Below are 14,897 nucleotides of genomic sequence, written 5' to 3'. Positions count from 1 at the left end.
TACATTACATCATTAGTTTTAGATGAAGTGTTCCATGATTCATTGTTTGTGCATAACACCCAGTGCTCCATGCAGAACGTGCCCTCCTCAATACCCACCACCAGGCTAACCCATCCTCCCACCCCCCTCCCCTCTAGAACCCTGTTTGTTTTTCAGAGTCCATCGTCTCTCATGGTTCGTCTACCCCTCCGATTTCCCCTGCTTCATTCTTCCCCTCCCGCTACCTTCTTCTTCTTCTTTTTTTCTTAACATATATTTAGAGCCTTTTTCTTATATAATAGAGCAGTCCCCAGGGAAATAAGAAGCTAGCAAGAAAGATCAGCGCGTGTGTACGGCATTTTTGCATGTCGCATGTTTGCTTAGGTGATCTAAGTATCCACTGAGTGGGAAGACAGAGGTGTCTGTTCTTTTCTATGACTCTGGAGACCTTGGTCTGGGGAGGGAGTGGTTGGTTGTGTTGTCTTGCCCATGCCTCTGTGGTCTTTACAAGGGTCGTACTTCTTCAGAGAAGATTAGGAATGCAATCAAGCTGTCCGACCTTAGATGCCTTGTGTTTCTATGGAGATGCTGGGTGGAAAAGACTTGGACCTGATCAGGCTGAACAAAATCAGGGTCAACAAAATGCAGAGAGGAAATGACTGTACTTTTCTTTTATAGCAGCCCTCCTGTCTATCTCTGAGACTTCCGTAAATAAGCAACTCCTCATAAATAAAACCCCAAGACAGTGATCACTCAAAAAACTGCTCAATTCTCTAAAGAAGACATTTTTCATACTGAATATTGCTTAAGATATATAGACTTTCAGTGGGGCTTTTTTTTGATGATTTTATTTATTTATTTGACAGAGAGATAAGCGAGAGCAGGAACACAAGTAGGGGGAGTGGGAGAGGGAGAAGCAGGCTTCCCACCGAGCAGAGAGCCCGATGCAGGGCTCAATCCCAGGACCCCGGGATCATGACATGAGCCGAAGGCAGACGCTTAGTGACTGAGCTACCCAGGCGCTCCTCAGTGGCGCTTGAAGAGAGGGAAATCACATCATAGAAGTCTCGAATTTGAGGCACCCGAGTGGCCCAGTCGTTGAGCATCTGAGTCTTGGTTTCGACTCAGGTCATGATTTCATGGGTCATGAGATCGACTAGGTGGAAGAGGGAGAAGGCATAGTCTGCCTGAATGCACTCAAATTCAGCTTCTTCTAAAACTCTGTGCCGCCCCAGAGAAAGGAATCTGTTGTCTGTCTCTAGCCCACGGGCCACATGTCGTGACCCTAATCAATACAGAATCAATTGACTTGGCTTTTCAGTTGTCATCTCTCTCCTCTCCTCCCTCAATTTTGTAGCCCTGCAGAAATCAGAGGAGTATTTAGTCTCTGCCAATCTCTCACTTTAAAGGTTCCTTATTTTAATTCTGTGAAATTCCATTTACGTGGTTCAAGCAGCTTTCCTTGCTCGCACTTTCTTTTGGCCTTTTCTCTGAAAGAATTTGCCTTGACTTTTCCTTCTGCAGGAAGCGACAATGCCAAGCTATCGCTGATGAACAAGTACAAGGATAACATCATTGCCACCAGCCCCGTGGACTCCAACCACCAGCAGGCCACTCTGCTCTCGCACACCTCCAGCAGCCAGAGAAAGCGGATCAACAACAAGGCAAGAGGTATCTGTGTCTGATGGGAGGGCTTGCGGGTGGCGGTTTCCTTAATATCGGTAGAGGCAGGACCATTCATATCCTGGACCCCTGACACTCAGGCATGGCTAGAGGGTGTGTGTTTGAGCCCAGGCTTTCTGGAAGCCTGTTGAGTGTTACTTAGCCAAAAAACTTAAATGTACAAACCTTCTGACCAAGTAATTTCATAAACAAGAATTAATCCTTAGGAAATAATTGGACAAGTGTGCAAAGCCGTGTGTAAAAGGCTGTTCCTCACAACATTGTTTAAAAGAGCGAAAAATTGGAAATAGCTTAAGTGTCCATCAGTAGGGAATTGGTTAGCTACCTGCACATCTGTCTATCGTCCAGTGGCTTATCATGCAGCCATTTAGGATGATACGATAGATCCGTATTTGTTCATATGGGAAGTTGCCCACCCATTTATTAAATGGAAAAAAAAACCCGAGCAAAATGCCATTCGTAAGGGGAGATTAAAAAACCTTCATCTATTTCTGTATCAGAAAAAGACAACATATACGTCAAATGTGAACAGAGTTTTTCTCTGATTGACAGGATTTAGGGGATATTGGGGTTGTTCTTTTTGCACATTTCTCTGTATTCTCTTTATTATTTTTTTCCTGTTTATCCCATTGAATGCATATTAATTCCAGGACCAGAGAAAAGCTTTTGAGGAGGGAAATTTCCCTTCCGTCCCTTTCCACCCCCCATCCATGAAGGCCATCTCTGGTGGCGGGGGGGGGGGTGGGGGGCGGCGGGGCACGGATGGAGCGGGGAGCCTGGGCTGGCTGGGGGTGGGCTCCGGTGACCGCTGTCACGAAAAGGTCCACTTCTCCAATAAATCTGGGTATCAGGAAGCTCCAGCGTCTGTGACTACTGCTCCCAAATTGTCAGTCAGCCTGCTCTTGTTTTTATCGATTTTTCTCTTGAACATGCCCAGTGATTTGGTGTCATGAAGAAAAAACTGAAGATGTCGACTGTGCTGTGCTTCTTTTCATTATAGCTGGTTCCGCCTTCCTGAACCCTGAAGGAGATTCTGGCCCCGAGACAGAAAACGACCCCCAGCTGACCTTCTACACCGACCCCTCGCGGAGCCGGAGGCGCAGCAGAGGTGGGAAGGTTGGAGAGGTCACAGTGGGTGGTGGGGCTCCGGGCAGGGGAGGCGAGGAGCGGCACAGGTGCTGGGTCGGGCGGGGGGCTGTGTGGACCAAAGCCACTTTCTGCAGGAAGCATCCCTGGACCACAGCTGGTACTTCCTCCTAAGGAAGAAAGAAGAGCCTAGAGTGGAAAATTTCTGAGAATCATCTCTCCCAGATAATGGCGCTCTCAAACAAGTGTTCAAGTTGTTTGAAAGGCTATTTCTTGGTCAGAAGACTCTCAATTCCTTCTGGAAGCCTCAGGAGTCATATTTTGCTGTTTAGACACAGGAAATAAAGTTGATGAAGTGTGTTGTATGTGAAAATGTGGACGGTATATGTACTCTTGCTTGCACAGCCACGCTGGCCTTGGGATTGGGCGAGGCAGTGGCGGGGGGGGCAGGGTCGCTGAGGAATGATCCTTGTGTAATGGTATTTGACTTCCCATCCCCTCCCCGGCAGCATCATGGGACCCCAAGCCTCCAAGTCCCCTCCGTTCTCCCGGCAGGGTTCCGGTGAGTTCATGCACTCTCCTCAGTACTGCTAGAGCTGTCCTTCCGCGCAGATGCTCCCCGGGCCACTGCCCCTGATGTTCAGGTGTGGCGGTGGCAGATGAGGTGCCCCTGCCCATGACCTTGCTGGTGGCACTCTTGTCACTGAGGGAGGTCTGGGTTCAGTAGGCTTCACCGTTTACTTGCTGTGTGATATTGGAGGAGAACAACAGCTTCTCTGAGCCTGTTTCCTCATATAGGAATTGTGTTAACAATACCTCACACACAGGGATCCTGAAAGCATTAAATTCTATTAAAATGTGCTTTTTGGGTGACTGGCAGAGCGCTATGCAGTCCCCATTGTCGATGCTCCCAGACCTCTCTGCAGTGCAGCCTCAGGCTTGTGCAGCACTCCATCCTAAGGAATTTCGGACAGGGACCTGTTGAGATACAGTGGGGGATGTTTGAGTGGCCTCCCCCTGTGTTATACCCAATGGCATTTTTCCCCAACCAATAATCAGTCAATGCCCCCCAAAAGACATTTACATTTTGCTCTCTCCTACCTCTACTTGAGTTCCTTCCTCACTGAGGGCATTCTGCCAGAGATTGGAAGCAGCCCTTTTAATTCCCCAGGTCCAGTTTCTCTAAGCTTTGCTATTATTGGGACAAAATTCCTTCCCAGCATTTTTCTCAAGAGATCAGTGGGGCTCTGGGCAGCCTGACGTCTGATGCCCCAGTATCCTTGAGGTGAGAATGTGGATCCCTTGATCCTCTTTATATATTCATATACAGCTGATAGTCAACCTCGGCCCGTCCAACTCTGAGCAGGGTGTGTTCTGCTGTAATAAAATCCTGTTTAAGAAAATCCATAGTAATGAATTAGAATGAGTTTCTTTGCGGCATAAAACTGTTCCTTTAAAATACCAAGCTCTCCTAGTACATCAACTGTTTATTGCTATTAACTAGACTGTAAGCTTCTTAGGGATGGGCATGTCTAATTTATTTTTCCAAAGTGACCAGTGAAGGATTTTGCCTATAATAGATGCTTGTAAGTGTTTGTTGAACTGAACTGAATACATCAATCAGGCCGGCAAGAAATTTTATAACTCACCTGCCATAGGTCAGGCTTTGTGATGGGAGGTAGAATCATGAAAACATGGCACAGTGATAAGGCTTAATTTAATATTATAAATAAAGTAAAATGAGTACTCAGAGGACAGAACAGGTCATTCTACCTGGCAGCAATAGGAGACAAAGAAGGAGAAAATAATTAGACCTGGGTTATATACAATGTGTAGAATTTCTTGAAAAAGGAAAATCTAGGGTAAGGACATCCCAGTAAAGAAAATAGCATATAGAAAGCCTGGACGGCACAAAAGAACATGGTAATTTTAAGCAAGTGAAAGTAGTTCTGTATAGCAGGTGTAAGAACATAGGCCACGGGGTGGTAGGGACGGGCCTGGGTAACAGGCCAGCTCCCCGAGGACTACACCTGCATCATGAGTTTGCACTTTGTTCCGTAGGTCACAGGGAACCGCTGGACATTTTGAAGCCAGTAGAGGTGTTGTATGATGGGTGGATGATACAGAAGGACCAGGGAGGCAGGAAGATGAGTAGCAAGTTATTGCAATCACATGAGAGCAGGAGCAAGTACCCGTAAACAGTGACAACACCGTGTGATAAAAGCTTTAACAGCAGGGTGCACCCAGGGCTAGAGGAACAGCAAGGGATGAGTGAGAATCTGCTCTTAAAGGTTTCAGGGAAGTGTTTACAAGGAGATGCTGTTGGAGCTGAGGCTTGAAGAGTAGGTGTATACCGGGCTGACAAGGTGACAAAATGGCATTCTGTGGAGGAGGAAATGATATGTGCAAAGTCACAGAGACATAAACGATAATGGTCTAGTCAGAGAGTGGGAAAGAGTTTACTAGAATGAAGCGTACGGTGCAGGTTTGCAGTTTGCTTAGGAAATAGGCTGGACGATCAGGAGACAGCACGCGCCTTGACCGGAGGACTCTGACCTAACGCTTCGGTTGGTGCCACTGGAGGCTTTTCAGACCAGAGGCGTCGCCCTGGTCTGCTCTGCTTCGTAAAGGGTGCCTATGAGCCCCTGCGGAGGGTAGGCGACGGTGGGGGACGTTGAGGCAGGGAGACTAGGCACATGGCTCTTGCTGCAATCCAGGTGTGCGATGCCGGGCACAGGTCGGGATGGAGAGAATGAAGGCAAGAGAAACTTTGGACACAAGATGGAACCAGATTTAATGGCATCGGAAGGGGGGAGGGCATGGCTTATGTAACGGAGGGCAGGGTCAGACAAGGTGGAGTTTTCCGACTGGAGAAACCAAGTAGCTCAGGGCGCCATTCTCCGGGTGGTGGAAATCGAAGGAAGAGGGAGAGTCCAGTTCCGCATTCGAGTGCCTGGGGGATGTGCTGGATGGTGGCAGATCTGTTGCTGCTCAGGTCCGGTTTGGGCTGGGGATAGAGATTTGTAAGTGTGGGAAAATAGACCCCTTGGGGAAAGGATCCTAAGGTGAAAAGAATATCTCTAGGTAGCAGGGGACAGAGGATCCAGAGGCTGCCTGCCACCCTGCGGTCTCTCATCCCAGCTCCTGCCAGCACACCACTCAGGGCACCTGCCGCCATAATGGGTGGGTGCCGCCATGGACCCAAATCTTCCCTGTGGTCCCGAGAACAGCCATTCCAAAGACTCCCCTGGGCCCAAAGATTGAGTAGTGCCCTGTCTGGGCTGCCGCCTCAGCTGGACCCCTGCCTCGATCCCGGCTCCTTAGCAGCGGCTTGACCCTGGACGTGCCCTGTCGCCTCTCTGATTGTCCCTCGTGGGAGCTGCCTCATCAGACCATGGTCATCGTTAAGTGATATGAGCCATGTAAAGCCTGCGCGCTGGCGCCTGACACATAATTACGCTTCATAAATTTTAACTGTCACTATGAGTTTGATCTCTTTGAGACTTATTTTCCTTACTGTGAAGGAAGTAGGTAGTTACTGTCCAGACTCCTAGATTTATTCTAAGGAAGCAAATAATAAAAATAAAATAATAATGTATGCAAAGCACTTCACCCAATGTCTGACATAATAGTTGCCTTTTATTTCTATCAGTCATAAATGCCAACACAGACCAGACCATAAGAAAATGACAAAGGACACATTTTGTTGGCCACTTGCCTTGCTTTCTTACTTCCCCACATCTGTTCTGCCTCCACGTGAAATTTCCCTCTTGTTACTACCATTTTATCCTCTGCACAAAAACCAGAAACAAAGACACACCAAGAAAACCTTCCTTCCTATTCCTGTCCGCACCTGCCTGTAACTGTCTCCTCAGCATCCTTATTTGCTCACTAAGCTGCCATTTATAATCTCTGACTGCAGGACTGGGGGGGCCCTTCAGGCATGACAACATCCCCTACACATACAGAGCAGACTTTCCTCCTTCCCGGTCCTATAGACAAAGAGTCACCTGTAGGAATCCCACCCACAGAGCTTGGAAAGTTCCTCAGGCGGCAGTTGGAGAAGTAGTTTGAGCCATGGGAGGAAGGAGCTGGTTTGTGAGAGCACCCTCTGTGCAAGAAGCAGGGAGAAGCGCAGAGAGTTCTAGCACGTGGTGGAAGCATCCTCTTGGGCAAGAGGCTGAGCTCAGCCAGGCGAGCAGCAGGGGAGAATGCCCTCCTTTATGATTTCTTTGCGAGCCTGTCCCAGGAAGAGTGCAGTGAACTTGCACACAACTGACTGTTGTTGACCCCAAGGGCCACCAGTAGGCTAAGTCCCTCTGACTCTAGCGGCCGACATGGTGTTCCATGAGGATGAAGCTCACTGGGGTCATGAGCCAGAACATTCCCCGCCTGGGCTAGGTTTGCCCAGCGCCTCCCCTGTTTGCTTGTTTGGGCAGCAGAGCCAGATTAGCCTCCCACTGCCAAGACTCTTACCGCAATGTGTCTTGCTTGTATCTTGCTTCCAGTGGGCTCTCCCCGAAGTCCTGTGAATAAGACCACCTTGACGCTGATCAGCATCACCAGCTGTGTGATCGGCCTCGTGTGCGCCTCCCATGTCAGCTGCCCCCTCGTTGTCAAAATCACCCTGCACGTCCCCGAGCACCTGATCGCCGATGGTAAGCTCGCTTGCGAGGATGCGGCTTCCTCCCCAAAGGGGAAGTTTTCATGTTGGGCCAGGAAGATAGAGAAGCCAGGGCTCACTGTTACTTATTACTGTAAGTGAGGGAAAAATAAACCCAGATAAGTAAGGCTTAGGACAAATTTGGATTGTCCACAGATGAAATCAGAAAGCAGGTTAAAAAAAAAAAAAAAAGCCCATAAAATTGAACAGATTACCTCCTCTTCTCTATGCCCACTCCAATTTCTCATTTCTGTTTGCTTTAAAATAAGTCCCTATCTTTGTAGAGAAGTACAGAGCATGCTAGATACAGGTAGATAGACACCGAGAGATTCTCTGGCTTTGGGGAAGGGAGAAGCTAAGTGGAGCTGTGGAGATGATTAAGAATCAGCCATGCTTCGGTTTGGTATGCCCGGGTGAGAAATTCCCGATTGCAGTAACTTGCTAAAAGCCTAGAACTCTGAAGCAATAATTTCCTTTCGTTCTGGGGGACCCCAATATAATGAGGGAGTAGTATGGGTTCAGGAGGCCCTGAATTCGTGAAGCCCAGAGTACCTAATTGACTTGTTAATGTCTCTTCTCTCTGCTGCTAGAAGGCTGAAAACAGGTGGGGACTGTCCGCACTATTAGAGGGCCTGCTATTTCATGGCAAGTGGAGACCAGGCAGCAGGTCCCTGCTCCTTGGGTGAATGCCAGTGCCTATGGCTGGGTCTGATGGAGCCATGCCGTGGCCATCACAGAGCTGCTCTGTCCCAGTATTCCCTAGGTCCACCCTGATAGAGATGGGATCGAGCAAAGCAGCAGGGGATGATGGAGCAAGGGCAGCAGGAGGTCCAAGTGGTGGCCGAGGCTCCATCTGCTGATCCCTTGCTCAGGGGCTCATGACAGGCCAGGGCTGGTAGGAGTAATGACCTCGGATTGGGCTAATCTGTGGAGCATCCTTTGCTCTGTCTTGACTGATGCACGCACGTGTGCGTGTGTGTGTGTGTGTGTGTGTGAGTGTTGTTGTGTGCACCCACAGGCATGCCTCCTCTCTCTCTCCTGCAGGGAGCCGCTTCATCCTGCTGGAGGGGAGCCAGCTGGATGCCAGTGACTGGCTGAACCCAGCTCAAGTGGTGCTCTTCTCTCAGCAGAACTCCAGTGGGCCCTGGGCCATGGACCTCTGTGCCCGGCGGCTCCTAGACCCCTGTGAACACCAATGTGACCCCGAAACTGGTAGGCAGGAGCACCGGGCAGCGGGTAACTGTCAGAGTTCATGCCTCTTGCAATCACCCCCCTTGGAAATCCAGACATAGTCTCCCGATGTTTCCATTGCCTTCGGGGGCCTAGGCTGTGCAAGCTGCCAGTGTGTGGTTGGGACCCTAAACATGTTGGCTTAAAATGTGTTGTCTTCTGGCAGAAACCTTGGAAATATCCTATCTGTAGCTCCAACTCTGTACCCCAGACAGGCCAGTTTAGGATGACCTGCACCATCCATTTACCATCCCATCAGCGGATGTCAGCTGCTGGGGCTAGACTTTTTATGCATGTTTATTGTAGAAAATTTGAAAATTTAGAAAACCTTATAGACAAAAATGATAATCATCTATAATTCTATCTCCTGAAGAAATCATTTTAAAATTGTAATGTCCTCCCTTCCGATCTTTTATCTGTGCATGAGTTTTAGAGACTTATAAGCACACTAAGTCCACTAGCGTTTTCTTGATTTTGTCACTTCACATTCTACCATGAAATTTTTCCAGAACCATTAAATAATTCTCAATAACATAATTTTAATGGCTATTTGGTATTCCATTGTATGTCCATATCATAGCTCATTTAAATAGTTCCCTATTATTTGACATTTAAGATGCTTCAAATTTTTAATTTTTACAAATACTGCCAAAATGAATATCTTTCCACATAAATGCAGGGCACATCTGAAGTTATTTTCTTTAGATAAATCCTAGGAGAGAGATTACTGGGGCCAAGGGGAGAGACATCTCTCAGGCTGTCATGTTATTGGATGGGGTTGGGGCTTCCCCGAGAGGGTCCACATGCGGACACGGCATGCCCAGAGCTTCATGAGCTCCGCGATCCTGAGGAGTGTGGGCCCCTCCTTCCAAGTTGCTGTGCACTTTCCTTGTAGAAGGTATTCATCTACAACAGTCTTCATAAAGACCTGGTTCCAGTAGATTCAGTACCACAAATAGATCCTTCCCAGAGAAGTGTGAGACCCTAGAACAAAGGAAGGCATGTAATGGTAGCTAAGACCCCCAAGGGAAATGTTGGGAGTTGGGGACCAATTCCTCCAACTCTCTGTACCTCATGTACAGCTCCTTCTTCTCCACCACACACACACACACACACACACACACACACACACGTATATACATGTACATGCACAAACGTACCCATATACACATACATACATATGCACACACATGCACACATATACACACATACATACGCACATACACAGTGCACACACTCACCCCTACAGATGCATTTCTCTCAGGTGCTGGGGTGGAGGGCTATTAGTAGAGATGGAGTCCAAGAGATAGAGCCCTGCTTCTGTAACAGTGCATTGCTGTATGTCTTTGGGAGGGTAACAGGCGGCAGCAACATCCAAAGTTCACCTTCTTAGGTGTTGTTCTAAGAGTTGTTTTCACCTGGGCCCATCGTAGGGATTCCAGGCCCCCATATGGAAGAGAAAGTATAGAATTTTAAACATCTGATGTCTAAGACTGTGCTTACTTACTGCTCTTCCCACGCTGTCAGGCAAACACCAAATCAAACAGATGGGCTGTGCACCAGGCCCAAAAACCAGTGTGCTCGGGAGAAAGGGAAAAAGGCTTGTCTCCAAGGCGGGGCCTTTCTGTTCAGCAGAGCTGGTCTGTGGTCCCCTCCGGCTGACTTGGAGTGGGAGATCCTGGGACAAGCTCAGGGCTTCAACTCACCTCTGAGAAAAGCCTCATCTCCAGAGGACCTTGGAAGGTTCTCCTGAGGTTTTAAAGAACAGGAAGCACATGTAATTACATGTGGGGGGGAAGCGATTGGTGTTTTGAGCATGGAGGGGTCTTAGAGAGAAATGAGCTGCTTGAGATCACTGTGTGAATTCCCCCAAGAATATACATAACTCACCCAAAGCCCCACGGTTTCCCAAGACATAGTCCGTGTTCCATCCATCATGAAGTCAGAGCAGAGGTGGGATTTTTAAGGGCTGCTTGATTTCCCCAGACATGTCAGATCCAACGTATTTGTCGTGGAAGACTGTGTAAGCAGCCATCACTACTGAGCATGCTACCCGAGCCAGGAGCTGGGGCGACTCCTTGTCCACGGTGAAGTTCCCATCACCTGCTTCTTCAGTCTTCCCAGGCGTCTCAGTTCTAATCCTTGCTGAAAATGACTGTGGGAAGCCCTCCTCTGCTAGTGGTTTCCCAGTATCTGTGACAATTAATGAATATCCAACCGGAAGGCCAGGAGGGAGACTGCAGAGAGGAACCCAGATCCCACACCAGAGAACTAAGGTGCAACATCTTCATTTGGGGGGGGCAGCTGAGAAATGCTGCTGCGGAGACTTTTATTTTCATTAAAGCTGGAAAAGGAAGCTGTCCCCCTTCCCGCCCTGCTTCTTCCTGCACATGGGATGATGTGGTCAACCCACATGCTCATCAGTAAGAAACTTTATCGCCTCCCACACTCCATCCTAGAGCCTTTCTCCTCCAAAGAGATGAGTGTGGGAATTGGCTGCAAGTCAAGCCGACGTTATTTTTGCAACCCTCCAGCTAACTCACTTGGAAATGTCATAGTGTTGGGACATGTGCTTTCCCAGCCATGCTGAGGGGTCTGCCCATATGGAGATGTGGGACTGTGCAAGTGCACGTGTGTACTTCTTCACACACGCACTGCACAAACACACAAACACACACACTCAATGACTGCAAAGGAGCATCCTCTGGGGCCTGGAGCTCTCCTCAGGCAACCTTCCAGAGGGTTCCAGAGTTAAGCATATGTTTACTCATCACCTGCACAGTGGTCCCGAATAGCAGCTGTAGTAGGCAGAATATTGGGACCCTGAAGATGGGCTCCTCCTCATCCCTAGGACCTGTGAATGAGTTATGTTAAATGGCAAAGATGAATTAAGGTTGCCAAACAACTGGCTTTAAAATGAGGAGAGTAGGGGCGCCTGGGTGGCTCAGTTGGTGAAGCGTCCGACTCTTGGTTTTGGCTCAGGTCATGATCTCAGGGTTGTGAGATCGAGCCCTGAGTTGGGCTCCCTGCTCAGTGGAGAGTCTGCTTGAGATTCTCTCCCTCTGCCCCACCCCCCGCTCACTCTAGCGCTCTCTTGCTCTCTCTCAAATAAATAAATCTTTAAAAAAAAATAAAATAAAATGAGGAGAGTATCTTGGATCAACTAGGCAGGCCCAGTGCAATCACAAGGGTACTTAAAAGTGGAAGAGGGAGGCAGAAGAGGAGGCCAGACCCTACCACACGAGATACTAGAAGGACTCCACCAGCCACTGCCAGCTTTGAAGCTGGAGGAAGGGGGCACGATGTAAGGAAATGGGGGCAGCCTCCAGAAGCTGGAAAAGGCAAGGAAACAGATCCTCCTCTCAAGGCTCCGAAAAGGAACATAGCCCTCCGGACCCCTTTGTGTTTAGCCCCGTGAGACTTACGTCAGACTTCTGACCTACAGAACTGTAAGATAATAAATTAGTGTTGTTTCAACCACTAACTTTGTGATCATTGTCATGGCACCTGTAGAAACAGGAGGAGGAAAAAGGCAGAGAAAGGACAAGCGTCATTATGCTCCTCTTTGTAGCTCCCCAGCCCCATTTATAGAGGCCACATAGACCTTCCAAAAATGTGTCAGGAGTCTACAGAAGCACTGAAACTGGAGGAAGCTTGCTGATCTGTTTTCCCTTACAGCCTCCGTTCTACATTCTAGCAACACACTGTTTGGGAGGGATGTAAGTTACCTAGAACTGTGAGCCCAGTGCCTGGAAGCTCTTGGCCAACTGCACATTGACATTCTTCCCCAGATCCTCCCAGGTTTGTGACCCTAGGTGTGTCTCCGGCCCAGGCAGGCCACCGCTGAGGTTGGATGGCTTAGTGCCCTAGCTGGAGGCAGCCAGAAGTTGACTTTTCCTTTACCTTCTAGGGGTTTTTCTTACAGTTGTCTGTTGGCTCGCTTGCTTGGCTTTTGATGGAAACACAGACTAACTGTGTTTCAGCAGCATTTCTTACCCCTCCATTTCCTGGCTTTGTTCTGCCTGTTGGGCAGCTGCAGACACTTCACACACCTACTTGATTTCATAGCTCCCGCCAGCCCTGGCCACAGACCCTCACTCCCCTTTTCAAGATATGTAGCTTTTACAGGTCTGCAAGGAGCACAGGCTCCCAAGCTAAATCAAATTTTAATTGCCATCCCCAGGCATTCCTTCTACCCCAGATCCCTCTAGAGGCCAGTTCTAACCACAGAGAAATATGTAAAATTTGGCGAGGGGCATTGGACCAGTTTTCCAGACTCAGTCTAGTCCTCTCCTTTCCTTGGTCTGAACCACTGCCTCTCTCTCTCTCTCGAACCCAATCTGGCATGGTAGCACACAGCTCCCATTTTGTTTCTGCCACGTGGATTGCCCACTCTTTCCAGACTCCCTTTTGTGGCTCAGTGAAAGCACCTTCCTTTGGGACGTACTTTGGCATATTCCCCTCTGTCTGCCCACCCAGAGTCATGCGGGGCTATTTGACTCTGGGCCTGCCTCTTGCCTGATGTCTCCACAGCGGGCGAGGCCAGGCAGTTAGACATTACCCAAGTCCAGATGTCTTCCAGAGATTTCCCTTTTCAGAGGGAGTACATCACCCAGTTCCATTTAATAAAAGCCAATGGCGACCTGAAGGATAGGTGACTCGGGGCTTTTGGCGCGGTCAAGTCCAGCCCAGTCGTGTCTGAGGAGCCCTAGCTCCAAGGTTTTGTGTTAATCCTTTGATGAACTTTGCCCCTCAGTCCTTGACCTGTAGAGTGGGAAATGAGGGAAGGCACAGGCGCCATACAAACCACTTCATGGCATCCGACCTCAGGGTACCAAGCACAAATCCAGGGTCGCCATTTCCTGGCCCTCCCTGTAGGGCGGTCACCCGTGCGTGCCTCCTGCAGGGTACACTCCCTCCCAGCCGGGCACTTCTCCGTGGCCGTGACATGTCCCTCCATTGGATTCCTGCGAACACCGCCGCCGAGTCGGCACGTCATGTGTTCCCCGCCATCTGTCACGGCAGATGCAGAGACTGTAACACTTCTAGCTTAGGAGGGCATCCAACACCCTTGTGGGGTCTTTAAAATTCACAGCTAACAGTCGGAGCTCGTGCTTGCACGAAACCCCTCTTAAAGTCAAGATTTAGCATTTGGTTGCCATAGCAACTTTCCTCATCAAGTCTGAACTCCTCTCAGTGTAGATGGCCAAACTGGTTTTGAGGAGGAAGGCAGAAGGGGGACGTTTGGTGGGTTCCGGAAATGAGGATCATTTGAGACGCAGATTTTGGATCTCCTCAAACTCGAGCCCGATATGTTTGAAAATGTCTCTGTTGCTCTGACTTTGGGCTGCACATGACATTATACGGAGGAAAGCTTTCTCTCTTGTCAGCGGTGTCCCCACATAGTCATGAGTGATGAAACATCATAAGGAGATAATGACTTTGAAGGCAATTTGAGAAAGGTAAATGCGCTCTACAAGTGGTACATATTGCCATCATTAGGTAAATCGGGCTCTGCTTGAACTCTGAGTTGTTGGTGCATTTATTTTTACATGTTTTGTGGTAACTAGATATCAAACGTGGGAGGACTCCCTTTTTTGTCAGTCCTTATTTCTAGGGCGAGCCCTCGAGTCAAGACCCTTCTGAGACTCGGAGTGATGGGTCCGACAACCTCTTGAGGTTACTTCCTGGTTTTTAATGTCACACAAGGACAGTCAGGAGATGATCTTCTGAAGGGAGAAGCACGTCTGTGCCCTAGACCCATTAATTGCCTTTGATCTCTCTATCTTGAGAATGGTGGTAGTGGTGTTATCTATAAATGCAGGGTAAAAATTTTAAGTTAATTAATTAATTTTCCATTACACACTGTACAAAATCGCTACTTGTGCAGAAAAACGAAACTTGTTCCTGCCCTTGTGTAGCTTATAGTCTTGAACCCCTGCTTTCCTTGAGATTGGTAAGATAGGAGGCCCGGCTCCTTGGTGATTTTCTTCTTTTATGACCCTCTGGTACTTGCCTTCTTTATCTTTCCTTTTCCCAGAGAAACATCCTTCATCTGAAAGCTTTATTATCATCTTCCTAATTTCAAGCTTTGTTTTCCTATGTTCCACCCCTACCTCCCTGACCATTCCTAGATATAGCTCATCACCCCTGAAGCCCGTGAATTTGAGCCTTTTGCGAATCTAACTCATGTGAAGCCTGAGTGTCCCATACAGGAAAGAGAGTACTGACCTCATACTCTGAGTAGAGCCCCCAC

The 14,897-nt window shown here is 48.6% G+C and overlaps 1 protein-coding gene across 3 annotated transcripts in view; it reads left to right on the top strand.

Annotated features, from left to right (window-relative positions):
• ASTN1 (astrotactin 1) overlaps positions 1–14,897 on the top strand; it is a 296,455-nt gene that overhangs the window by 136,707 nt on the left and 144,851 nt on the right. For 2 of the 3 annotated variants that reach the window (XM_081824653.1, XM_081824650.1), the window contains exons 4-7: positions 1,504–1,650; positions 2,663–2,770; positions 7,257–7,406; positions 8,456–8,647. In XM_081824653.1, coding sequence (XP_081680779.1) covers positions 1,504–1,650; positions 2,663–2,770; positions 7,257–7,406; positions 8,456–8,647 — 597 coding nt within the window. The remainder of the gene's footprint in view (positions 1–1,503; positions 1,651–2,662; positions 2,771–7,256; positions 7,407–8,455; positions 8,648–14,897) is intronic. The other variant, XM_081824651.1, reaches the window with a different exon arrangement.

This window comes from Leptonychotes weddellii, chromosome 6, assembly GCF_054177405.1.
Source record: "Leptonychotes weddellii isolate Sample4059 chromosome 6, ASM5417740v2, whole genome shotgun sequence".
Taxonomy (NCBI): Eukaryota; Metazoa; Chordata; class Mammalia; order Carnivora; family Phocidae; genus Leptonychotes; species Leptonychotes weddellii.
Note: the sequence above shows the minus strand (reverse complement) of the source record. Positions and strands in the feature narration are given on the sequence as shown.